Here is a 24,840-nt window from a genome sequence, read left to right as displayed (position 1 = left end):
AATCCACAAAGCAACCATGTGAGGCTTATCAGAATGTCAATAAATACAAATAGGTGTCTTTAACATGCTTTGCTAATCCAATTTAAATCCCCATTAATTAAAACCCACAATCATTTAAAATAGATTGTCAATTTGTGTTTTTGGCCCTTCTATTCTATTCAAAATTAATATTTAGTCTTTATATTTTAATATGGTATAACTTCTCTGATGGATTTTTATAATATCATTAATTAATCCAAACGGTTAATGGTGTTAACTATTATAGTTAAAAAAACACTCGTTCTAACTCGTTATGTTAACAAATTCTAATTTTGGTCCCAAATTTAGTATTTAATTTTTATATTTTAAATTGACATAAATTGATCTGATTTTTATAAATGTTTTTAGTTGGTTCAAATAGTTATATCTAAAAAGTTTTGACGTGATTTCCCCCCTTAAAAATCACTTTCTCCGGCTTATCATTTTGACATTAATTTCTTGTGTTGGAATAAGGGTTTGTTTTTAAGAAAATTTAAATCAATATTTTGATCAAAAAGTTAACATTGTGCTAACTATTTGGACTAATTAAGCACATTATAAAAAAAATCAAAATATGCCAAATTAAAGTACGTGGATCGAATCACAAATTCAGATATAATAGAGGGACTAAAACTAAAAATTAACCTTTTTTTTTGGTAGGATAAGCTATTTGTATGGTGCGTTAGGCTCTTCTATATAAATGACCCCAATGGCGAAAAAAAAGAACCAGAGGCAGCCTAGAGAAAAAGAAAAATGAAGACTAGTAATCTATGCATGCCAAGGTTCAAAGGCAATAACAAAAACAAACGTTTGTCGCCGATGACCCTTTTCGAACGGTTCCGAGAGGCGATTTTTCGTCTCATAATGCTATCGGCTCTCACTAAGACCTCGTCGGATCAACACTTTAACTCTTTGGCTGTTCCTCAGAGATGTTACCACCAGCCAGATGACGCCCGTCGCAGTTAAGACATGGCGGATTGCATTGAGTTCATCAAGAGAAAGGCATTCATAGAAGAAAATCGGGAGTCGAGTGATCGTAATTCGACTGCGAATGATGTTGGTGGTGATGTTGCCATGCAGGTTCTGTGATGCAATACTTTTAACCATTTTTTTCTTCATTTAAATGTGAGATTTGAACATTAGAGGTGTGTGGTATAGATTTGGAACTTTTTGTATTTTAATTCTGTATTTTTTAAAATTTTTTAATAATTTTTGAAATTTGAAAATTTAATCCTAATACAAAATATAGTAATTAAACCTATTAAGTTAAATTTCACTATTGGTCCAATAATTTGTTAATTTAGTTCATATTTTTCAATTTAGTCATTTTTAGTCCTTACACTTTTCAAAATTTAAAATTTAGTCATGTATCAAGTGATAACCATTAAATTCATTAATTAAAATTCATTTTTCCATGAATATTATGTGAATAGCAGACTGATATGATAATATATGTGATAATATGTTTGATGCATAAAATTTTAAAAAATAACATAATTTAACTTAACAAATTTAATAGTTCCCGTTTGGCTAGAATAAAAAATTCAAAATTTCAAAAATACATTTACCAAAGTGGACCAATTTAAAGTATAAGGACTCCACAACTTATGCATAATACGAGTGCCAATAGCAAAAATTCACATTGATTAAAGTACGAGATTGTTCGATTAATTTAGTCTCTTTAATTAGGTCTTAACTAATCTAATCGAACTAATTTGACATTGGCTAATTCAGTTGGTTCATGATGTTTCCTTCAAAGTGTGAGAAAAGAAAAACACGATTTCGAATTTTGGTTAAAAATTTATATATCATTTATATTATTACAAATATATTAAAAAATAAAAAAAAAGTATATGTACTATAAGTTTGTTAATTCAATTAATAAACGATAACCGGTAAATTTAATTTATTTTAATTGCTTATAAATTGAATTAATAATCATAATTGATTTGATTGAATTTACCGGATTAAAATTTTAATTGAGAATAAAAATCGATAAGTAAACTAAATTGAGCTTAAATAACTTGATTATGTCTCAAGTTAAGCTTAAAATTTGAAATTAATGCTCGACTGGGTTTGAACTTGACACTATCTCGACTTAGCTAAACTCGATTATATATTAATAATGACTCAAACTTAAAACTAATCAATGATACTTGAATCAGATCGAATTAATAGACAAATCAATTAAACCACAATCTATTTGGAGTATTGGTCCGGAGAATAGTGGATAAGTAAAAACTGCACCTAAACGCAAAGCGGACATTAAACGTAAGCCCGGTCCACATTTAAGAAAAAAACCGCGCATGTTTCCTCTTGGAGGTCATAAACACTAAATAATCGAACTCATTCTCACCGCCACCGCCATCGCCATCTCCACCGCCACCGCCACCGCCTCTAGGGTTTTGTTCTATTTCTCCGCTCTAAAAATCGTAAACCTCCGATCAACGAAGCCAATCGAAAATGGTCGGTACGTCAAATTTCCATTGGAAATTCCATTTTCATGGCTTTCACTGTTGATCAGCTATTCTATTTTGCTTTTTCTTTAGTTTTTCTACTTTTTTTTATAATGGCTTTTGTTTAGGGCCGCAATCCGAGAGAGAAGACAAAGTATCGTTGGAACTCACTGAAGAAATCATTCAAAGCATGGAGATCGGCATGGTTTTTAAAGATTATGTAAATTCCACATCCTAATTTATTTATTTAAAATTTCAATTGTTAGCTTAAAACTAAAGAATTTTGCTCTTCAATTATTGTTTATCAGAGCGGTAGGATAAGTTCAATGGATTTTCACAGAACGTCGGGTTATTTAGTAACTGCTAGTGAAGATGAATCCATCCGCCTTTATGATGTTTCCAGTGCTACGTAAGCTGATTTTAAAGTGTATTTCATTAATTTTCTTGCTTGATTAATTTGAAAAATGGAATGATTTTTTTTTTCATTTTTCACAATCATGATCTTTAAAACCTAAAACCTTAATGAATTTTACTGCAATTGATTTTTTTTTCTCAGGTGTTTGAAAACAATTAATAGCAAAAAGTATGGAGTTGATCTAGTTTGCTTTACTTCACATCCAACAACAGTTATTTATTCGTCGAAGAACGGTTGGGATGGTATGTTACCACTACAACTCTCTGTGTGTGTTGGTATTATAGGTGCTATTTTAGTTTTATTATTGAGAGGTGGCGTTTCATTGTTTCAGAATCGTTGCGGCTTCTCTCGTTGCATGATAACAAGTACTTGCGGTATTTTAAGGGTCACCATGACAGGTTTGGTTTTTGATACCAATTAAGTGTTTGTGCCTAAAAAATCTATAACTAAGACTTGAATTATTGGCATTTTTTTGATGTTTTGTTTTGTCTTTTTAGAGTTGTTTCCCTTAGCCTAAACTCACGCAATGAAAGTTTCATTTCCGGATCTCTTGATAGAACCGTTCTGCTTTGGGATCAACGCGTGGAAAAATGTCAGGTGAGTTGTATTTGTATGTTTAGATTGATATTTAGATATGCTTTTATTGCTTCCAAATTCTCAAATTTATCGTATGTATTCTAGGGCCTTTTACGTGTGCAAGGCAGGCCTGCCATATCTTATGATGATCAAGGGCTAGTCTTTGCTATTGCCTTTGGAGGATACATCAGAATGCTTGATGCTAGGATGTATGAAAAGGTTCACCACTCATATAAGATTAATTTTGTAGTTTTTCTGTTCCTTTTATGCTCTCTGTTTTTTTTTTCGGGGGGTGGGGGAAGAAAAGGCATGTAATGAATTGGAAACTTTGAATTCGTTTAGGGTCCTTTTGAAATCTTTTCTGTTGGGGGAGATGTATCGGATGCTAATGTTGTGAAGTTCAGCAATGATGGACGACTCATGCTTTTGACAACTATGGATGGACATATTCATGTGCTTGATTCATTTCGTGGCACGCATGTGAGTTAATCATACACTTAAAACAGCTTTCATGCAAAATTTTAAATTTAATTAAACAAGATTATACTAAGTGGTTCACATACTTAGTGAGGTTCTTTTTTCTGTTATTGTTATTGTCAGTTATCCACTTACAATGTGAAGCCAGTTCCTAGGAATTGCACCTTAGAGGCATCATTTAGCCCCGAGGGAATGTTTGTTATATCAGGTATTCTATATCCAAATGGCAAATATCCGACAGTTTATTTTTTGAAAGTACAATATTTTACTGGGTATGGCAGCATAAAATATTCCAATGCTCTTCTGTCATAGTTAGGGGTGTAACCGAGCCGAGCCGAGCTTGAATACTGCCAAGCTCGAGCTCAGCTCGACTCAAAATTTGGAGCTCAATACTTGGCTTGAGCTCGATTGAACATTTTTTTTTAAGCTCGAGATATAATTGAGCTCGAGCTCGGCTCGACAATTACCTAATTGAGTTCGAATTTTTTCAAGTCAAATTCAAATAGCTTGTGAGCACCATTGTCTCATTTCATAGTTGTTTTATTTGTTTCATGTTTTGAAATTTTGGGGGAGAGCTGTGGAGATTCTCCGAAGTCTGAAAGTATCTAAGTTGGTTGATTTCTGACTTACAGGTTCAGGGGATGGTCGTGCATATGCTTGGAGTGTACGCAGTGGAAAAGAAGTATGATTCATCTGCCCTCAATCAATATCTTGTCTCTGTCTCTCTATTTAAATTATTTACAAACTTGGTGATACCAATGAAGTTGTTACTTGTGTGCGTATTTCATCGCTGTTTAGGTTATTCTTTGGTGTTCAATTCTGTAGTTTTTAAGGCATTTTCTACGGTACCCAGTAATAATAAGAAATATAGTACTTTTCTCCATTATTTGCTTTGAAAATTCATTCATCCTTGACTGCCCCTCTAAAACCAGAAAAGGAAACACTCATTATCACAATGATATCCTAAGGCGTTGTAATGAATTAGAGATGTTGAATGTTGTTGATCCCTGGAATGTGGTTATGTCTGGTCTATCGTATTTGGCTGCTAAAAATACTAGAGGAAATCCATAGGAGAAACAGTAAAATTAGTGCTTGATTTCTACCCATTAATAGTTCTAAACCTGTAATTTCATATATTTTTTTGGTGAACCTACTTGGTAGGTCCCTCTATCATAGGAACCAGATCAAATTAGTCCCTCTACTAATAGACCAATTTAGTAAGTATTCTATTTAAATGAATCAAATAAGACCAAATTTCAAGAGTTAACATTTACCGTTTAAAATATGTCATTTATAGTTTAACAAAGTTAATATTTTGAAAGCTTTTTAATGGTTTGGCAAATGGTATCTTTTGCTTGGAGTTGAATTGCAAATGAAAAAAATAGTTTTCATGTGATTTTTAAACAGTAAATGCTAACTCTGTTACTATTTGGCTTTATTTGATTCTTTTTAATAGTACAAGGATTAAATTAATCCTTTTAATAATAGATGGACTAATTTGATCTAGTCTCTAAAATAGTGGGACTTGGCAGGAACTTTCACTTTTTTTTCCCCATTTGAGTATTTACTTCATACCCTTTTAAATTATTCCCTCCCTTCAACATTCAGCTTCTTTACATGGAAATCCTAATAGTTGTTCTTTGCACTCCTTAGGTGGCAAGCTGGATGATGAGTAGTGAACCTTCTGTAATAAACTGGAATTGGATGAACACCGACACTGAGCCTCCCGTCATTAAGTGGGCTCCCGGGAGTCTTATGTTTGTAACCGGGTCTACCGAGCTGTCATTTTGGATTCCAGATCTGTCTAAATTGGCAGCATACGTTGGAAGGAAGTAGGGCTCCAGCTCTCAATGCTTCGTGCTTATAATCTTGAGTCGTATTTGTAAGGTTCATCTGATTCCGAATTCAGAGCAAAATGTTCGTATCTCTGTTGCTTCAGTCTCTTGCATCTGTTTAAGCATTTAACTATGACTATTTTGTTAAGAGCCAGGTTGTAGGTACTCCAGTAAGAATGAGAGGCCAGCTTCTAATCTAGGTATATATTTCAAAGCTTCCTTATGTTCTTTCATTTTGTAGTCATCTGGTTGTACAGCTATTTTATATGTAGTAAACTTCTAAAGCGGGTTAGGTTAAATTATGCTATTAGTCCCTGGTCAAATTTAATTCTTGTACTTTTTCGAATTTTAAAATTTCCCAATTAGAAGGTAACTATTAAATCTACTCTGCTATTAGTCTTGTATTATCTCTACGTATGGAGTGGATTTAATCCATGTGTTTTAATTGGATCGTTTTTAGTCCTTATGTTTGATTTTGAAATTTTAGTGTTGATTTAAATGGTAGTCGATAAATTCATTAATTAAAATGACATGGCTTTTTTTGCGTGTATTATGTGAAAATAGTAAATAGATATGGTATTGTACATGTATAATATATTTGTAGAATTTAACTTAACAAATTTAACAACTCTTACTTAATTAGAATTGAAATTTCAAAATTTAAAAAGTATAGTCTAAAATTGACCATTTGCAACTTATCTATAGTGCAAGGATTGATAATAGAATTTGACCTTTGGATTATGGAATGTTGGATGTTGTGATAGAAATTTGTGTTGTTTAAGATCTTATGTGTTTCATATAGACCAATCAATTTTATTATATAAAAAGTTAATAAGTTGAGTTTTTCAAATTTCTTAAAATAATTTTAAATTAAATTATGAATTCGAATTTAAAATGATTTAAATAACTTAAGTGTGATTTGATTAAAAATTGAGATTTAAACCTGAAATGAGGAATTTTAACTTTAAGGTAAAATTTGAAAATTCTTTTAATACATTAATAAATTTAATTTTTTTCCACCTATTGATGCGTTTAGTTTTTTTTATTGTATATTATATTATGATTATAGTATATAATTTTATGGTTATCGATTTTTTTTATTAATCGCATATAAATATACTGTTGATTTAAAAAAAATCATTTAAACTGAATAAATAACTTTCTGTTTATTAAAAAAAATGGTAGTATTTGATACATGTAAGCGATTAAATTAAGCTTCCATGTAACCTGATGACATGGCACGAAATGATAGGGTGTAAAAAGAAATGAGATAGGATCAGTCTCGCACTATATAACTCATTCACCCCACATAAAATAAAAGAAAGATAAGCATATCCATAAGTTCCTGCTACAATATATGAAAATGGATTCTACCATTCTTCATTCCCTTGCTTCAAAGTCACCTCCATCAACCACCCCTCTCTTTCTACAACCTGCATCCTCACCACCATCACAACCACCATGCACCCACCTCTTTTTCCCTCGCCACCTTCCACGGCTGCCCAAACTTCACTGCACCAACAGCAGCACAGATAACAGCAGCACAACAAGTGGCAACGACACACCACCACCGCCACCACCACCAGCAGAACCTATTCAAATCCGGTTCAAAAGAGGTTCAAGACGGCGCAGACAGCTCCAAGAAGATGGGTTTGGTGTACAAGGACAAAACATGAAAACCAACAAGGCTGCAATTGAACAACCGGTTCCAAAGAAATGGGAAGAAATGAGCATGACAGAGAAGGCATTAGACTTGTACGTTGGGGAAAAGGGTTTGCTGTTTTGGCTCAATAAGTTTGCTTATGCTTCCATTTTTATTGTTATTGGTGCTTGGATACTTTTCCGGTTTGTTGGACCGGCACTTAATCTTTATCAACTTGATTCTCCTCCTTTGGCTCCTACCTCCATGTTTAAGGGCTCTTGAAATGATACCATAGTGCTTTGTCTTTGTATTGGTTTTTTTTGTAGCATCTTGTTTAGGGAAATGGAACAATAATGAAACATATTTTACTAATTGTCTATATAACATATCTGAGATATAGTCCCATTTGGTTATAAGTGGTGGCCTTTATGTGTTATGAATTGGTGTCTCGTGAAGACCCAACTCTTCAAGGTTTGTGAATGTTTGTCTTAATAATATTGATTTCGGGGTTCAAATTTAAGTTGAAGAGATGTAATGTGATTTAGTACTCCACTCAACACTTGTTGGTAAAATAACATTTTCCTGTTGTGCTAGAGCTAAATTCATGAGGCAATGACAGAACTAGTGATATTAAGGGTGCAAAGCCGAGCTAGAACTCTTATATTGCCTTTGTGTGTCTCTCAACGAAAGAGTTCAATACTTCTTTGTACTAGAGCTAAATTCACCAGGCAATGGCATAACTAGCGTTGTCAAGGATGCAAACATGAGGTAGAACCTTGCATTCAAAAGGGCCTTTTTTTTTGTGTTTTTGTGTGTGTGTGTGTGTCTCATTCGAAAGGGTTCGAGACATTTTTGTACTAAAACTAAATTCACTAGGCAATGGCAGAAAGGGCGCAAAGCCAAGCTAGAACCCCTAAATTGTCTTGCATTCGAAAGAGGTTTTTTGTATGTGTTTCTCTGTCGAAAGGGTTTAAGACATTTTTGTAGTAGAGCTAAATTCACTAGGCAATGGCAGAACTAGTGTTGTTAAAGGTGCAAAGCCAAGCTAGAATCTTAATATTGTCTTGCATTCGAATTTTTCTGTGTCTCTCTCTCTCATTCAAAAGGGTTCGTGATATTTTTGTACTAGAGCTAAATTCACTAGGCAATGGCACAACTAGTGTTGTTAAGGGCGCAAAGCCGAGCTAGAACCCTAATATTGTCTTGCATTTGAAAGGATTTCTTTCTTGTGTGTGTTTCTCATTCGAAAGGGTTCTGGACATTTTTGTACTAAAGCTAAATTTATTAGGCAATGTCACAACTAGTGTTGTTAAGGGCGCAAAGCTGAGCTAGAACCCTTACATTGTTTTCCATTTGAAAGGGTTTTTTCTTTTATGTGTGTTTCTCATTCGAAATGTTTCGAAACGTTTTTGTTGTGTGGTCGGGGTAAGCACGGCTAGGCCCACGCCTTGACATCACTGATGGCCACCTAAACAAGATTCCCTGCCTTTTTTTGCAATCAATGTACATATAAAAAGGTAAGGAGGCAAAAACAAAGTTGGCTAACTCATGTAGTGGATTATGCTCGGGACAAAGTTTTGACTGTAGTGGTAATATGACTCACAAACAGGACACTTCAATTAAATATTAGTAATAAAGTAGTTCGACCGTCCAAATTTCTCTCTAGATTGCAAAAGTAAACAATAAACAAAGACCAACAAGCATTTGTCCCCAAAAGTCATTGCCTAGTCTTTCTATTTAATCACAATCCTCATTCATTTTGTACTACACTACTTTGCTTCTTTCCTTTGTATTTGACTCTTTTACAGGGCCAAGAACATGAACTCTGTGTGGGCATTATTGGCTTCCATTGCCTTGATACGTACCACACTCTACAATTACTTGCCTGAAAAGCTCCGGTTATACATCTCTGCACGGTTCGAAGAATGGACTCGCCGGTTCAATACTGATGAAACCATGGTGTTCAAAGATTACCAAAGTTCAAAGATGAACCAACTTTTCCAAGCTGCAAATCTTTACCTTGGAGAATCGCTTCCCACTATTTCAATCCCTCGTGTGACCGTAGAAAAGACTGAGAACGTAAGGAACCTCACTTTTTCCATGGAGAAAAATACCGAGATGATCGATGTTTATGAAAATATACCAATGAAATGGAAGTACTTCTCTGATTATAGTCAAGGTATGTCCAAACATGAGATCAGCTGGTATGAACTATCATTTCATAAAGAGTACAAAAGCTTGGTCACCAATTGTTATTTGCCATATATCCTTGAAAGAGCTAACAAAATCAAAGAAAGGAACAGAGTGGTGCAACTCCATACAGCAGCTCGTGATTTTTGGACCCCAAAACCAGTGATAATTCAACATCCTATGACATTTGAAACCTTAGCCATGGATGGGAATCTCAAGAAGGAGCTTGTGGAAGATTTAGACAGGTTTATGAATAGTAAAGAATATTATCAACAGATTGGAAAAGTCTGGAAAAGAGGGTATTTGCTTTATGGTCCTCCAGGGACTGGAAAATCTAGCTTGATAGCTGCTATGGCAAATCATTTAAATTTTGATATCTATAACTTGAATCTCTCAGCTGTTTCTTCAGACTTTGTTTTGCAGAATTTGTTGCTTAGTACTGCCAATCGTTCGATTCTTGTGATTGAAGACATAGATTGTTCTATTAAGTTGCAGAACAGAGAATCTGGGATAGAACTACCTATAAAGTATCAGCAACAAAACAAGGTTAGTCTGTCATGTAAGCTGTCATGAAATTCTATGGTGAACTAATTGAAATTGTGTGTAAAAGTTAATGTTCTTACAGGTAACACTTTCTGGATTGTTGAACTTCTTTGATGGTATTTTATCCTGCTGTGGGGAAGGAAAGATACTGGTTGCTACTACCAATTACAAAGATCGAATCGACCGTGCATTACTTCGAGCCGGTCGAATGGACATGCATATCTACCTTACTTATTGCACTTTCTCTGCCTTTAAACAACTAGCTTTAAGGTACTTGGAGATTTCTGATCATAGTCTTTTTCACCACATTGAAAAGCTTCTACCAAAGGTTAAAGTTTCCCCTGCTGAGGTTGCTGGTGAACTAATGAAGACCAGGGATCCTAAAGCATCTACTGAGGGCCTGATCAAGCATCTTGAAGAAAAGGTAAATGTATGTATGTATGCATGTGTGCGTGCGTGTATTGGAAAATTGGTAGTTTCACGTGGACTTAGTCCCTTCTAGACCTTTTTCATGGTGAGTTGGCTTGATTTAGAGCTTGATAATTCCAATTATTGTATCTCCTCATAGAACTTTCTGCAGTTGATTGCAGATGGCAACTCTGAAGTTAGTCCCAAGCACCATTCATCTCTTTCACAGACATCAAATTGCCAAGTCCATAAATCTTCAATATCACTTCCTTTGGCATGTGATGGAGCTAGTATGGACAATGTAAAGTCTCCAGGTCCAAAACCAGATGTTTCGGTCAAGTCAAAGTTAACCGCGGACGGTGAAGGTGACAACAACTTCGAGAAGACGGATTTAGTCCGGGATCGATCTTCACGCCATAATATCCTACAAGTCATTGAAGACATGGAAAAGGAACTGTTGAGCTACAAAGAAGCAATTATAGCACTGCAAAAGAAATCATGTGGGACACTGAATAAATTGGCTGGGATTAAGGCCACAATATAAATAAACTCACATTCAATTTAGTGATGGTGAATGAAACCAACCCCATTTTTAATAGTGTCATTAGCTTCCAAAATCATGGCTACCAATCTGCAACTGCTGATATAACTTAGATGTAGATAGTGGCCTTTGGTTCAATAAATAAGATGCATAGTTCTTCATGGTTCAGGCAGACGCTTTTATACGTCTTTTCTTGCATGGCTTTTTTTGTTCTTTACTGTTTTAATAGACATGATAATTGTATCTTTTTATTTTAAAATAAACACCAAATTGTTTTAATTCCAGAAGGAACACACAGTTCCACTATCTGGTTATACCTAAGATTCTTGTGAACTAAAGAGTCAAATCCACATTTATATAAAGGGTTAAATTACATTTGGTCTGAATTTAGCAATTATTTTCATATTGGTGCTTGAACTGTTTTTGGGGTTTAAGTTAAGTTCTTAAAATTGACAATTATTCTCAAATCGGGGTTTGAATTTTTTTTGTCCGGTTTAAGGTGTGTTTATCAAACACAGCCTTAACCTTTGAACTTGACAATTGTTCTTATACTGGGGTTCGAACATTTTTTTTTGTCTAAGTTAGTGCTTGATATTTCTTTGAAAACCTTAAAGTTCAAGCTTTAAGGTGAGAACATTTGTCAAGTTTAAGAACTAACTTAGAAAAAAATTCAAGCACCAAATATGGAAACAATTGCCAGTTTAGATACTTAAAAACCCGAAAGTTCAAGTCTCGATATGGAACAATTGCTAAGATCAGGGATTAACTTGAAAAAGAAGTTCAAGTTCCGATGTAGAAATAATTTCCTAGTTTAGACCTTGATATAAAAACAATTGTCAAGTTTAAGGACTAACTTAAATAAAAAAAAATCAAAACCCAAATAATAATTTTAACCCATATATATAAATATAAGACTTGAGAGGAGACTTGAGCATTAAGTAAGGAATTTTCATTCACATTGTCTTTTACTTGGACAAGACATGTACTAATGTGAAAAGGATTATATGAGAGGAGCTAACACAGAAGTAAAGAGAAATTACTTGGAAAAAAAACAGTAGGAACTTAAGGAGCAGTCCCTGTTCATGCATTTTATGTCAAAAGGCAATGCAAGCTTTAAGCTTTTCAGCAAAACAGCAGAGGCCATTGTGTGTAGTCTTCAACCGGATTCACCAACTGTATTATGTTTGATATGTAGTTTGAAACACTGAAAAAGATAGTAGAACCAAGCATAGGCTTAAACCATAAGCAAAATTGTTACCAGAAAATCTGGTGGTATGTCAATCAAGATGCTTGAAAATATATACAATATTGCAGGCCATACCAATCATTAAGTTTTTAGGTCTCCTTCCATTTTGCCTCTTTTAATGGAATATATCATAATTTGATTCGGAATTCGACCCAAAAAATATTCATTTATATATACTTTTAAAGACTCTTAAAAAGGGGATCGGTTCTCTGAAAGCTCCATTTTTCTCATTTGCTTCTTTACAAGAGAACTCCTTTCTTCTTAATCAGGAACAAAACGAATTGATCAACAGAGCTACCAACTAAATCATGCACCAACACCTCTCTCCCTTGGTTGTACTTTGCATATAGATTACATGCTCATTTCATTATACTAATGTGACTTAACTACAAATTATGGTAAAATATGGGAGGGAAGTTGGAACTTCGAGCTTATTTCACTTCTTTCAGGGACTCGATTTTAAGAGATACATGTAATTTCGATTTTGAATCTCAATACATGCAATCCCTTTTCTTATATTCCCATTACGACTTCTTTTGAATTGAACAAAGGGAAGAGTATCTAAAAAAGTCAAATATTACATTAAAAGACAAGGACGAATCGAGAATTTTTTTAGAAGGAACGGAATTGAATTATAAAATTTTCTAGAGATCAAAATGTAATTTTTTTATGTATTAATTTATAATTCCATATTCTTGAAGGGATTAATTTTTTTTTAAAAAAAATATAATTTAATCGTAATATATTATTTCTAAAAGAATTGAATTGAAAATTACATATTTTATGTTATTATTTGTACAATTAATGTGTAAACGAGATATACATAAAATTATTTAAAATTTAAAAAATATATTTTAAATTTTAAAATTTTAACTTTAATTCAATAGTCATTAAAATTTAAATACACAAACATTATTCATGTGTTAATATGTATTAAAAATTAAATTATATTTTACTCCTTTACTAAAAAAAATAAACAAATTAATCTTTACATTAAATTAAAAAAAAATTAATCCTTTAGCATATGTATACATATAAATATACAAACATTACATGAAAAAGAATTTTTGGTAAAATGGAGGAAGCAAAAGTTACCCATCTCCCAAACATTCCTTGTACTTAAACCAAAAAAATAAAATAAAATTATAGCACGAAGAAGACGACGAAACCCAACTTCCCTAGAAATCATTATCGTTCTTCAGTCAAACACCACGCTATTGCTTTTGTTTGCATACACAATCAGGTTCTTTCTCTTTTTTATCCCCAGTCTTCTCTTTCAATTTCTTTCAAAATCCCAAAACTTGAAAAAAAAAAAAAAGAAAAAGAAGATTTTTGGGTTTTGTTTTTAAGATAAAATTGTAATTTTTTTCCTTTCAAGTTTGGATCTTTTTCTTGTTTATGTTAATGGGTTAGGGTTTGATTTTTGTGTTAATAAGTTTGGTGTTTGATCAGCAAAAAAAGGGTATTTAGTATAGGGTTCTTGTTTGTTGTTGACTTTTTTTCCTGGGTTATTTTCATGTCATTGCTGTTTTCTAGGGCTCTTTTCGTTCAGATCGTGGAATTGATCTTTTGATTATGGTAAAGATGATGAATTTGGGAAAAAAATCATGGGTTTTAAATAATATGAAGAATTATGCAAAATTCAATGAATTTGGAGCAAATTTCAGTTTTTTTTTTTGTGAGCTCAAAGAAAGAACATAAAGGAATTTGGAAAAAAAAATTGATGTTGCAAGAGACATGGTAGCCATCTCTAAAAAAGGGTAGTGCTAGCTTGTTAATTGTTAGATGTTAATTGTTGTTATGGCATTTTTAGCTAGCATAATTCGAATGAAATGGTTCGACTGGATTCAGATGTTGTTATTGCTTACTACTGGATTTTGTAAGTTAGCATTCTTATAAGAACTAGAATCTTGCTCGGGGCGTGTAAAACGGTTGGAAAGTGTGGTGGAAATGTCTTTTCAATAGTGGAGTGTAGGTTTGGGGTTTTAGCAAGCATCTTGTTGCTCTTCGTTCTTTAACAATCTGTTCTTTTTTTTAACAATGATGTATTCCGTTTGTGTTTTGGTTAAGCCTTCGTGTTCTTGTACTTTTTCATAATGTAGGAAAGGGTATGGCAGCCGAGGACAATTTGGACTTGTCAACTCTGCAATCTCAGCTTAGTGAAACTCATGAACTGTGGAAGCAGGAGATTGAAAATCGTCGAGGCCAAGTAGACGTGTTACAAGCCAAAATTATGGAGGTAAAGGCTTCTATACAAGGGTCGGAAGAGGAGTCGAAGAAGGAGTTAGATGTTCTTTGGCGAAGGGTAGAAACTACCGCGACCTTATTGACTTACTTGAAATCAAAAGCAAGAGTAATGGCTGTTCCCGATTTAGCTCATAAATCGTGTGGCATCAAATTATTAGATGGGGTAGGGCTTGTAGATAAAGAAGGTACACCACTATCTAGCTGGTCAAGGAGTGTTGATCTCTCTTCATTCGATTGTTTGGATGATGAAACGTGGATCGGAATTAGTAGACAACAAGGTTCTTTGGATGAAAAAGATGGAGCTTATATCGGTGAATTAATTAAGTCCGTGCAAATGGTCACGGATGTAATGGAAGTTCTTGTTAAGAGGGTCATTATGGCTGAATCCGAAACTGCTCTCGAGAAAGAAAAGGCGAGTTTAGGTCAGGAAGAAATTAAACGGAAAGCGGTCCAAATAGAGAATATGTCTGTGAAGTTAGAAGAGATGGAAAGGTTTGCTCTCGGTACGAATAGTATTCTTAACGAAATGAGACAGAGGGTTGAGGACTTGGTCGAAGAAACTTCGAGACAGAGGCAACGAGCTGCTGAAAACGAACAGGAGCTTACTCGTGTGAAACAGGATTTCGAGTCCTTGAAATCTTATGTTAGTAGTCTCATTAGTGTAAGAGAAACTCTTCTTTCATCGGAGAAGCAGTTTCAAACCATCGAGCGGCTCTTTGAACGGTCAGTACGATCTTTTAGTTCTTTTTATTTCCCTGATTACGCATGTTCTCAATTTTTAAATGATTGATTTTAGGGCTTACATAATTGTAGTTGTGATTTTGATTGTAAGTGCATGATAGCGGCTATTTTCTCAGAATAACTATTAGTATTGTTCTGAACCAGACTAGTTGCAAAGACAACGCAGCTCGAGGGCGAGAAAAAGCAGAAAGAGACTGAAGTTCAGAAGCTTATGGAAGAGAATGTGAGGTTGACCGCACTTCTCGACAAGAAAGAAGCTCAACTTTTGGCCATGAATGAACAATGCAAAGTAATGGCCTTAAGTGCTTCAAATATATGATCAACTTTCTCGCCCTACCGCCTATTGGACCGTACCACCCTGCTGACTCAACAATCAGCCAGAGAACTGTAAGGTGAGACAAGTTGTGCTCTACATAGCCGAATTTGTAACGGAATACTTTCATGGAAGTGTAACACAATGAAGAGTGCAGGGAACTCGAGTTAGTGCTTTGCTTTCGAAAAAAAATCAAACCATTAAGTGTGTGGATGCATATTGTTGTGCTATTAGAACACAAATTTGGTGTACTAATTGCAGAAATTTAAAAATGTCCATCTTTTCTGTATGGGGTAAAAGTCTCACAATGTTAACAGCTGCCGTAGTCGGATGAACTGCCTCATTACTTACCAGAGGGCTAACTGGGCGGATGCTTAGCATTGCTTTTAGACCCTCCAGTTGCGACTTCCTTCATAGAGGGCCTCTCTTTGCCTTTGACTCTTAAGCACCTGTTTGCCAACATAGCAACTTGTATCCGTGTAGTGTTTCCCTCAACAAGCACATGATGGTCGATAATTCTGAATAATTGGTCCTTTTTCAATGTGGAAACGGAATGCATTGCTAGATTCCGCTGTTCTTCCGGCATTTGAACGCAAAGTGCTTTTCTACCGGTTAGTAACTCCGCAAGGACAACTCTGAAGCTGTACACATCGCTCTTTTCAGCTAACTGGCTTGATTGTAAGTACTGAGTCTAAATAACTGAGCGTCCCTTGCACTGATAGCTCCAAAATCCGAGACTTTTGCAGTGTAATGTTCATCTAAAAGAATGTTAGAAGACTTAATATCTCTATGAATAATAGGAGGATAAGCAGCCGAGTGCAAATATGAGACCCGATGACTGCAATTGTTCATAAAGGGTACCGTTGACTATAAATTCATAAACCAACAAAGGGACTTCCGTCTCTAAACTTCTAAAAAGCTTCAGAACATTTCTATTGTTAACTTGAGAAAGAACAATGACTTCATTACTGAACTGTTCGACTTGACTATGATCTGCAATCATCGATTTTTTAACCGCAACATGGTTATCGCACAATATTCCTTTATAAACCGTCCCCGTGGCCACCTTGGCCTACGGTATTGCTTTCATTGAAGTTGTTTGTTGCCTTGTTTAGCTCTTCTGATGTGAAAATTTTGACTGAAACAGCTCCATTAAACTTTGAAAGCTGTTGTTGTAAGATAATACCCCCATTTAGCAACCTTTGTTTGATGAGCCTTTTAGGCCAAAGTCCCCGATATATCCATGAAATGGTTAATACCAATACCAGTAGCATTATGCTCCAACCTAGTTTAACATAGAAACAAATTAAACGAGTTACAGAATTTCAACGCGTTTGGTATTGTCAAGAAGTGGTGTTGATGAGTTCACAGAGTGAAAGCAGCTCGTTAAGTACCATAACACCATACCCTATAAGCTATAGGTTAATGGTTCGAACTTTACCATGTGCAAATTCTTCTGTTTATTAAAACTTCACCTTTTTAGATCTATTGAGGCGCTCCAATTCTATGAACTCATTATTGCTTCTTAAGGTCCTTTTTTTAGACGCTTATGCTCTTGTTAGAATTGGGAGATAAAACCCGTCACTCGGTCTGTAACCCTCAACAACAAACAATGATAAATTAGATCTTACCCAATGATGTTTGAACTAGACTCGACAAGGCTAGCCGGTCAGATCAAGAATTGGTCCGCAATAATGTTTGAATCAGACTGGACGAGTCGCGTACCATTTTGGAGAATAGTTTTAAAATGATTAGATCACGAATCGATACGAACCAATTAAAAAACTGATTGAATCGGGTTTTTATATATATATTTTTAGAATTTTTAATGATTCTTTGATCAAATTGGTTAGACCAACGAACTAGTGGCTAAGCTGGTTCGACCATTGGTCCGATTCTAAAAAACATTGCCGGTTTGGAAAAAGTTATTAGATTAGTAGACTTGGGAATCGAAAAGGGCCACTTGAATAGATTTTAAAAAAAAAGTTTAATGATTGATTTAATCGAATTGAATGGATTGATTAGACCGACAAACTAATAGTCTAATTAATTTAATCACCAATCTAATTCAAAAAACATTGATACCTAAAAAAGTATTAACAAAAGAAAAGCCACTAATAGGAATACAACCAGTTCCATTTCTTTTGCCATGGCCTTCATATCCATCTTTACAAATGCATTTGAAACTCCCTGGTAAATTTTTGCATATTGCATTATCAACTTGAAATTTCTCACTCATCGATATCAACAACAATGATAAAAAATTCGTAATCGTGATTGCGGACGTAACAAAAATTGACTTTCTTCGACAACATCCGAATCCAGTACATGATCCATTAATCAGTTCATCCAACTGGTCACACAATGACACACACCCGGAACTATAACTTTTGTTCCCGGTATATCCCTTCAAGTATCCGTAAGTGTTGCATCCTATGGCCGTGAGCTTGTTTCGGGTGCTCGAGATATTGTAAATCGATAAAGATGACAACGGTATCGTTGTTTCCGGGATTAAGAAAGGGAGCCGTGGAGCTCGGTAACAATCTCGAGCAACCGTGGTTAAGACCCGCAACTGACCTTCGATCGCAATCGGTGATGATCAATTTCATATGTGCTAAGCAAGCTATGGATTCGTCGCAGTGGATGTAAAAGTTGTGGTTTAAAAAACAACCTTCCTTCGTGCTGAAAGGATATGGGATTGTAACGCTGCCGCATTGAGAAGGGCAGCCTTTTTTGACAAACGGTTGAGCTCGTGTCGCCGGTATTACAGTTGCCACCATCATTGCTAACGATACGAGGATGTTTAGTGATATTCATTTTTCAGACAAACAAACAAAGAATCGGAAATGAAGGGTGACAAGAAAAGATGTTGTCATATTGGTTTCAAACATGGTAAAATAGAAAAAAATTGAGATATGTCATAATTTCAAGATATTGTTGCCATTTGCAAGAACTCAATTCACATTATTTTTTTTGTTGGGTTGCCATTTTACAAGGTTAAACTCGAGCTCGACTCAAAATTCGGAGCTCGATTGAATATCTATTTTTAAGCTCGAGCTCAGTTAAAGATATCATCGAGCTTGAGCTTGATTAAGTTTATTTATCAATTTTTATACTCAAGCTCAAGCTCAACTCGATAATTAAGCTTAGGGTTAATAATATATACAAGGGTAATAATGTAATCTGATAATATAAACATATGAAAAGCTCGATAAGGCTTGTGAGCCGTTAGAGTCAAGTATTACTAAGCTCGAAGTCGACTCAATCATAGCTCGAGGATGTAATTAGAATGATTAACGTTAACAATTTTACATGAGATTTGACTTATCATTTAACAATTAAATAATGATTTTAGTAACGAAAAGACCTAATTGATATAACCTCGATAGTTTAGGAATGTTTTTAGAATGATTTAAAGTTTATGGAGCAATTTAGAATGAGAGTCGTAGTTTGAGGATGTTTTGTGCAATTAACTCTTAATTAACGATTTTAGTAATGGAAGAAACTTATTGATATAACATTGATAGTTTGAAGATATAATTAGAATGTTTTAAAAGTTTAGGACCAATTTAGAATGAGTCATAGTTTGGGGACATTTAGTGCAATTAACTCATTTAATTAACCCAAAAAAATTGAAATTTCTATTTGGGCCCTTCAAAAGGCCATAAAAGGCTTTTATTTTTGGGTTGAATAATGGCAACAAATTTTAATTATTTTAAAGCCCTAAATCCCCAAAATCCAATCTATAAACTCAAATATTCAATTTAAAGGCCCAAATCTCCAAATTCCAATCTAAAAACCCTAATCTTCAACCCCTCCTACCCCTTTTTCACTAAGCTCTCTCTCCCCATCGTCTGCCTCCAAGAGAAGACAGAGAGGTCTCCTCACAACCACCGTAATGGGTCGTGTCATTCGAGCTCAACGTAAGGGTGCCGGTTCGGTCTTCAAGGCCCATACCCACCACCGGAAGGGTCCCGCCCGTTTCCGCAGCCTCGACTTCGGTGAACGGAACGGTTACCTTAAAGGTGTCGTCACCGACGTCATTCACGACCCTGGACGTGGGGCTCCGTTAGCCCGCGTCGTTTTCCGCCACCCTTTCCGTTACAAGAAACAGAAGGAATTGTTCGTCGCCGCCGAGGGTATGTACACCGGACAGTTCGTGTATTGTGGTAAGAAAGCTACCCTTGTGGTTGGAAATGTGTTGCCCCTTAGATCTATCCCTGAAGGAGCTGTCGTTTGCAACGTTGAGCACCATGTTGGTGACCGTGGGGTTTTCGCTAGAGCTTCTGGGGATTATGCTATTGTTATTAGTCACAACCCTGATAATGATACCACCAGGTATCTCATTTTTAAGCTGTTTTAACTGTGATTTTGATTTGGGTCTGTTTTACTGTATGTGATGAACTGATGATTTTCTATGCTGCTTTGATTGTTGGTTAGCGCTATTGTTATACATTTTGCTATAGTCTTGGGTTTGATGTGGATATTAGTGCTTAATTGTATGCCTAGCTTATGAGGAAGAACTGTAATGCAATTGTTGGATAAATGTTGCTTGGTTCTTAACTCATGGAATGCAAATTGGGGGATAACATGAGCATCTCTTAAGCAAAAGGATTCTGAATTTGATCCATAATTCGGGTTTTAGCATTAAAAAAAGTATATCTTTAGTTCAAAGTTTCTTATTACAATCCTACATTCGGGTTTCAGATCTATGTGTAGTGTTGAGTATCACTGGCCTTTATATGTGGTAACCTTTGATTGTAAATTGGCCCTATTTATGCATTTTGCTATGATCTAAGGCTTGCTGTTGATATCATGAGTACTCTAATGCAATTAGTGTGAAAGACTGCTTAAAATGAAAAATGCATTCAGAACGATATGTAGTGTTGAGTATTACAGGCCTTTATATGTGATGATTTTCTATATTTCTTTGATTGTTGGTTAGCGCTATTGTTATACATTTTGCTATAGTCTTGGGTTTGATGTGGATATTAGTGCTTAATTGTATGCCTAGCTTATGAGGAAGAACTGTAATGCAATTGTTGGATAAATGTTGCTTGGTTCTTAACTCATGGAATGCAAATTGGGGGATAACATGAGCATCTCTTAAGCAAAAGGATTCTGAATTTGATCCATAATTCGGGTTTTAGCATTAAAAAAAGTATATCTTTAGTTCAAAGTTTCTTATTACAATCCTACATTCGGGTTTCAGATCTGTGTAGTGTTGAGTATCACTGGCCTTTATATGTGGTAACCTTTGATTGTAAATTGGCCCTATTTATGCATTTTGCTATGATCTAAGGCTTGCTGTTGATATCATGAGTACTCTAATGCAATTAGTGTGAAAGACTGCTTAAAATGAAAAATGCATTCAGAACGATATGTAGTGTTGAGTATTACAGGCCTTTATATGTGATGATTTTCTATATTTCTTTTATTGTTGATTAGCCCTATTTATACATGCTTGATCGTATGCCTAGTTTACGAGAAAGGTTTGTAATGCAATTAGTAGGTGAAGGTTGCTTAAAATGAAAAATGCATCTCTTAAAGCATATCGGTAGTGTTTAGTTGAGTATTACTTGTCTATACATGTTAAATTTCACTGTCTTGTTGGTGCCTGCGTGTTTCGATGATAATTTTTGCTTAACCTTGAAATTAGATTGGTAGTGTTTAATTATAGATGGACATTGGTGGAAGTTCGGAGTAATTAGCTGTTCTAGCAATGACCTTTTGGCCTTTAATCTTTACAGGATCAAGCTTCCATCTGGTTCTAAGAAGATTGTTCCAAGTGGCTGTCGTGCGATGATTGGCCAAGTTGCAGGTGGTGGTAGGACTGAGAAACCTCTCCTCAAGGCTGGTAATGCTTATCACAAGTTTAGAGTGAAGAGGAACTGCTGGCCTAAGGTGCGTGGTGTAGCTATGAACCCTGTTGAGCATCCCCATGGAGGTGGTAACCATCAACACATCGGTCATGCTAGTACTGTTAGGCGTGATGCTCCTCCTGGACAGAAAGTTGGTCTTATTGCTGCTAGGAGAACTGGTAGGCTCAGAGGACAAGCTGCTGCTACAGCTGCCAAAGCTGACAAGGCTTAGGCTTAGGCTTAGGCTTAGGATATTACTTGCTGTAATTTTAGTTCTTTTGGTCTTCAGATTTTACATTCAAGAGTGTTTAAGACCTTTATGCTTGAAAATGTGTTTGAATTATCAGATATTGGTACTGTTTTGAGTTGTTTGAGCAATGATTTTGTTTTTGATTCGGATTTTTACCCATGTTTTTGGTATTTGTTGTTTTCGGTTTTTACCCCTGTTTTATGTTCGAGTTTTTTGAATCGAGTTATTAGGTATGAATTATTTTGGATTTTGGTATCTTCAAGTTCAAAGTTATTTTGAGTTACTTATATGGAACATTTTATGGTCAAAGGCTCGAGTCAGTTCAGATTGTGTTTGTTAATAGAGACCAATTTTCGAGTGACAAGTCTGGTGGTGTTGAATTTCTAATTAAGCCAAGTGCTACACCCTGAGAAGCCTTTAATGAAGGCATACCATAGTATCTATATTCAAAGCTTAATGCAAGTACACAAAATAACTAAAATCTCAAAGAAGTGTTTAATGGTAAAAGAATATGTCAATTATGTACGGATGAGACAATTTTAAGTGTCACTCTAATTTGTCTTCTATAGATATTGAACTTTGATTTGTAGGTTCAACTCTTTGATTTGCTGTCAAGTTTGCAGTGGCAACTGCGAATGGCTTGATGGACGATCGAAGAGGTTCTGGCCCCTCCGTGGCAATTCTCTTGCACAATGAATCACAATTGCTAAGGACCTCAGTTAACCTTCCTTTAAGATCCCCAAGCTCCACTTGCAATGTGTGAACTACATTCATTATACAAAGATATAATTACTTGAGATTTTAAAGAGAAATCATCAGATTTTTCAAAATGTTTAGCCATACGAGAGGAAAGTCGAATTACCTTCTGAGAAATGTTGTGAAGTTGTCTTCATCGTGGAAACTGAGTAATTAAAACGTTGGAGAAGTTTAACTGCCAAAGCATCTGCAACTTCTATTTTGTTTTCTCTCTCTTCCTGCAATTAATGAAATGTCCCAAACGTATACATTTGAACAACAAAAAGGGACTGTGTATACTTAATTCTTCATAAAATCGAAATAATGGAAAAAACTTCTGTCTTGATATGAACTTGATATAAAATAATGGAACATAGAATTAAAAAAACGATCCACAACAGAAGTAATCTACCCTATGATGTTGCAACAACTGTTCTCGTACTTGTAAATTTATGGCAGATATGGCACACCTGTTTCTTGCTAATCTCTCGAGCCTTCTCCTCCTGCCAATCACGATACATTGAGAAAAGCTCCAGCAACACCTCCGGATTCACAGTACCTATTTTGATGGTCCAAAAGAAATAATGTAAAGCCAGGGAAAAAAGCTATTGACAACCATAGAACAAAATCAGAAAATACTTAGCACTTCAAGAGTGCACCAAATTACCATAATTTCTGAAAAAGTAATTAAGGTTTTTGTTTACCCTCCAACATTAATTAACTTTTATCTTCTTCTTTTCCATCTATTTTTAACTTTATGCATATGCGTTTCCCCCGGAAATACACTTATTTAGGTATATGCATAACAAGGTGATTAAAAAGCAATCTATACCCGATACACCATTGTTGCACTCATCATCTCATCCCTAAAACAACACTAAGCAAATAGACAAACAAGTGAATAGAAGCCTTTAATGAATGCGAAGTCAAGAACACGTGGATGCAAATCTAATGGGGCTTAAACCGGGAATGACACTCCTAATAGCTATACAACATATACAGTATATAGCTGCATAAAGAACCTGTCCTGTATAAATACCATTGAACCTAATGGATCACTCCGATACCACTCCCTTGGGTAAGCTAGTCTAATTATTCTTAGCTCCTTGGCTTCCTTATGAACTCGATAACTGGTAAAAGCTTAGCCCAGGCTCAGCCAAGTATGAAGTTATAAATTAACAATGTTTGATGACTGGTATAACGAGATCTTACCAGCCAAAACATTCATCAGGCAGAAAAAGTCTCCAATGAGATGAAATCACAAGGTTAGATGACTGATGTACTGTAATCTTACAAGTATACACATTCATCAGAAAAGAAAAAGGCTCCAATGACAGAAACTCAGCATTTCACTATGAATAAAGTCGTAAGCCACAACAGTCTAATGTTAGCCAATTTCTTCATATATAGGATTCGAGCAAAAAATTTGAATCCAATTATAAATTTTGCAAAGTACTATCAGTTTCACTTCAAGGCTCAAACAGAAAAGGCATCATCTTTCTGGGTTTTATCAACCAAAAAACCCTAATACACTGATATAAACTATAAAGCAAGCAAAACCTTGAGCCGAAGATGATGATGGTTTTCTCACTAAAATGTCAGTTAAGCTACCCTCCGTCGGCGGCGCCGTCAGTATCGGAGACGTCTACAATTCACAAAAGAAACCGTCAAATCCCTTAGCTTTTAACGGTGACATAATAATTCATAAAACAAAGAATAAAAAAGAACTCACAATTTTAAGGGATTTGAGCTTCTCTAAAACGGGATCGATTGTTTCCGATCGCTTTGAAATTGTACTGATTTGATCGCTCGAACTCTTCATTGCCCAATAATAATAATAATCAATGTTAACAGAAATTAAAGCTATAAACAAAATCCAGCTGAAGAAAATTTTCGAAAACTGTCGAGAAAAATTGAAAACTTACCGATGAAGAACCTAGTAGGGCAGATTCAGAGGCACCCATTGCTGCAAGCTTCAATTTTTTTATTTTTATTTTTATTTTTAAACTCTCAGAGGTGCACTTCGATAACTACTTCAACTGAAAATCCACACGTGTTTAATTCCTTTTTTTTCACACGAGTCGGGTTAACGGAGGGTAATAGATTAACTTAAAATCTTGTAATTTTTTAAGGGCTAAAAGAAGAATTTTTCATTTTTAAGTTCGGTCAGGTAAAAGTATTATAGAAGCCCCTGAATTAGTAGTTGGTTTGTATTTTCCCCCTTTGCTTAAAAATTGGGTAAATTAGTCCCTCTACATTAGATCAAAGAATAAATTGGTCATTTTGTTAAAAATTTCATATTTCTACTATTAAAAATTGGTCCACTTACGTCAGCATGAGGCACAC

General features: G+C 35.0%; 6 protein-coding genes across 19 annotated transcripts; 5 read left to right on the top strand and 1 right to left on the bottom strand.

Annotated features, from left to right (window-relative positions):
* Positions 1 to 2,283: 2,283 nt before the first annotated feature.
* On the top strand, positions 2,284 to 6,236 carry LOC107936580 (protein ANTHESIS POMOTING FACTOR 1). Of its 2 annotated transcripts, none has more exons than XM_016869341.2 (11): positions 2,284 to 2,488; positions 2,603 to 2,694; positions 2,783 to 2,883; positions 3,031 to 3,131; positions 3,221 to 3,287; positions 3,387 to 3,486; positions 3,571 to 3,684; positions 3,808 to 3,945; positions 4,066 to 4,150; positions 4,575 to 4,624; positions 5,596 to 6,236. In XM_016869341.2, exons 1-11 carry the CDS (start codon positions 2,482 to 2,484, stop codon positions 5,776 to 5,778), a joined length of 1,038 nt encoding a protein of 345 aa, XP_016724830.1. In that variant the 5' UTR covers positions 2,284 to 2,481; the 3' UTR covers positions 5,779 to 6,236. The 2 variants fall into 2 exon arrangements, with proteins under 2 accessions (XP_016724830.1, XP_040937084.1); XM_041081150.1 differs by having other exon boundaries at positions 2,287 to 2,484.
* An 898-nt stretch (positions 6,237 to 7,134) lies between these two features.
* Positions 7,135 to 7,791, top strand: LOC107936569 (uncharacterized). Its single transcript, XM_016869325.2, has one exon. The coding sequence runs from the start codon at positions 7,135 to 7,137 to the stop codon at positions 7,699 to 7,701; it is 567 nt and encodes a 188-aa protein (XP_016724814.1). The 3' UTR covers positions 7,702 to 7,791.
* A 1,446-nt stretch (positions 7,792 to 9,237) lies between these two features.
* On the top strand, positions 9,238 to 11,269 carry LOC107936568 (AAA-ATPase At3g50940). Of its 11 annotated transcripts, none has more exons than XM_041081136.1 (4): positions 9,238 to 10,155; positions 10,220 to 10,234; positions 10,469 to 10,576; positions 10,733 to 11,269. In XM_041081136.1, the coding sequence occupies exons 1-4, from the start codon at positions 9,238 to 9,240 to the stop codon at positions 11,102 to 11,104; spliced, it is 1,413 nt and encodes a 470-aa protein (XP_040937070.1). In that variant the 3' UTR covers positions 11,105 to 11,269. The 11 variants fall into 11 exon arrangements, with proteins under 11 accessions (XP_040937070.1, XP_040937067.1, XP_040937072.1 ...); XM_041081133.1 differs by having other exon boundaries at positions 10,469 to 10,582; XM_041081138.1 differs by lacking the exon at positions 10,220 to 10,234.
* A 2,134-nt stretch (positions 11,270 to 13,403) lies between these two features.
* Positions 13,404 to 15,937, top strand: LOC107936559 (uncharacterized). 3 transcript variants are annotated; one of them, XM_016869310.2, is made up of 3 exons: positions 13,404 to 13,590; positions 14,450 to 15,317; positions 15,480 to 15,937. In XM_016869310.2, exons 2-3 carry the CDS (start codon positions 14,458 to 14,460, stop codon positions 15,652 to 15,654), a joined length of 1,035 nt encoding a protein of 344 aa, XP_016724799.1. In that variant the 5' UTR covers positions 13,404 to 13,590; positions 14,450 to 14,457; the 3' UTR covers positions 15,655 to 15,937. The 3 variants fall into 3 exon arrangements, with proteins under 3 accessions (XP_016724799.1, XP_040937051.1, XP_016724800.1); XM_041081117.1 differs by having other exon boundaries at positions 13,418 to 13,705; XM_016869311.2 differs by having other exon boundaries at positions 13,418 to 13,925.
* A 3,456-nt stretch (positions 15,938 to 19,393) lies between these two features.
* Positions 19,394 to 21,914, top strand: LOC107936547 (60S ribosomal protein L8-3). The gene is made up of 2 exons (XM_016869296.2): positions 19,394 to 19,986; positions 21,399 to 21,914. The coding sequence occupies exons 1-2, from the start codon at positions 19,547 to 19,549 to the stop codon at positions 21,739 to 21,741; spliced, it is 783 nt and encodes a 260-aa protein (XP_016724785.1). The 5' UTR covers positions 19,394 to 19,546; the 3' UTR covers positions 21,742 to 21,914.
* A 261-nt stretch (positions 21,915 to 22,175) lies between these two features.
* Positions 22,176 to 24,535, bottom strand: LOC107936548 (uncharacterized). The gene is made up of 6 exons (XM_016869297.2): positions 24,420 to 24,535; positions 24,227 to 24,310; positions 24,055 to 24,139; positions 22,965 to 23,053; positions 22,622 to 22,733; positions 22,176 to 22,523 (listed from the first exon to the last, which is right to left on the bottom strand). Exons 1-6 carry the CDS (start codon positions 24,456 to 24,458, stop codon positions 22,306 to 22,308), a joined length of 627 nt encoding a protein of 208 aa, XP_016724786.1. The 5' UTR covers positions 24,459 to 24,535; the 3' UTR covers positions 22,176 to 22,305.
* Between the last annotated feature and the right edge of the window lie 305 nt (positions 24,536 to 24,840).

This window comes from Gossypium hirsutum, chromosome A02 (genome assembly GCF_007990345.1).
Source record: "Gossypium hirsutum isolate 1008001.06 chromosome A02, Gossypium_hirsutum_v2.1, whole genome shotgun sequence".
NCBI classification, from domain to species: Eukaryota; Viridiplantae; Streptophyta; class Magnoliopsida; order Malvales; family Malvaceae; genus Gossypium; species Gossypium hirsutum.
This window is presented reverse-complemented; position numbering and strand designations above follow the sequence as displayed.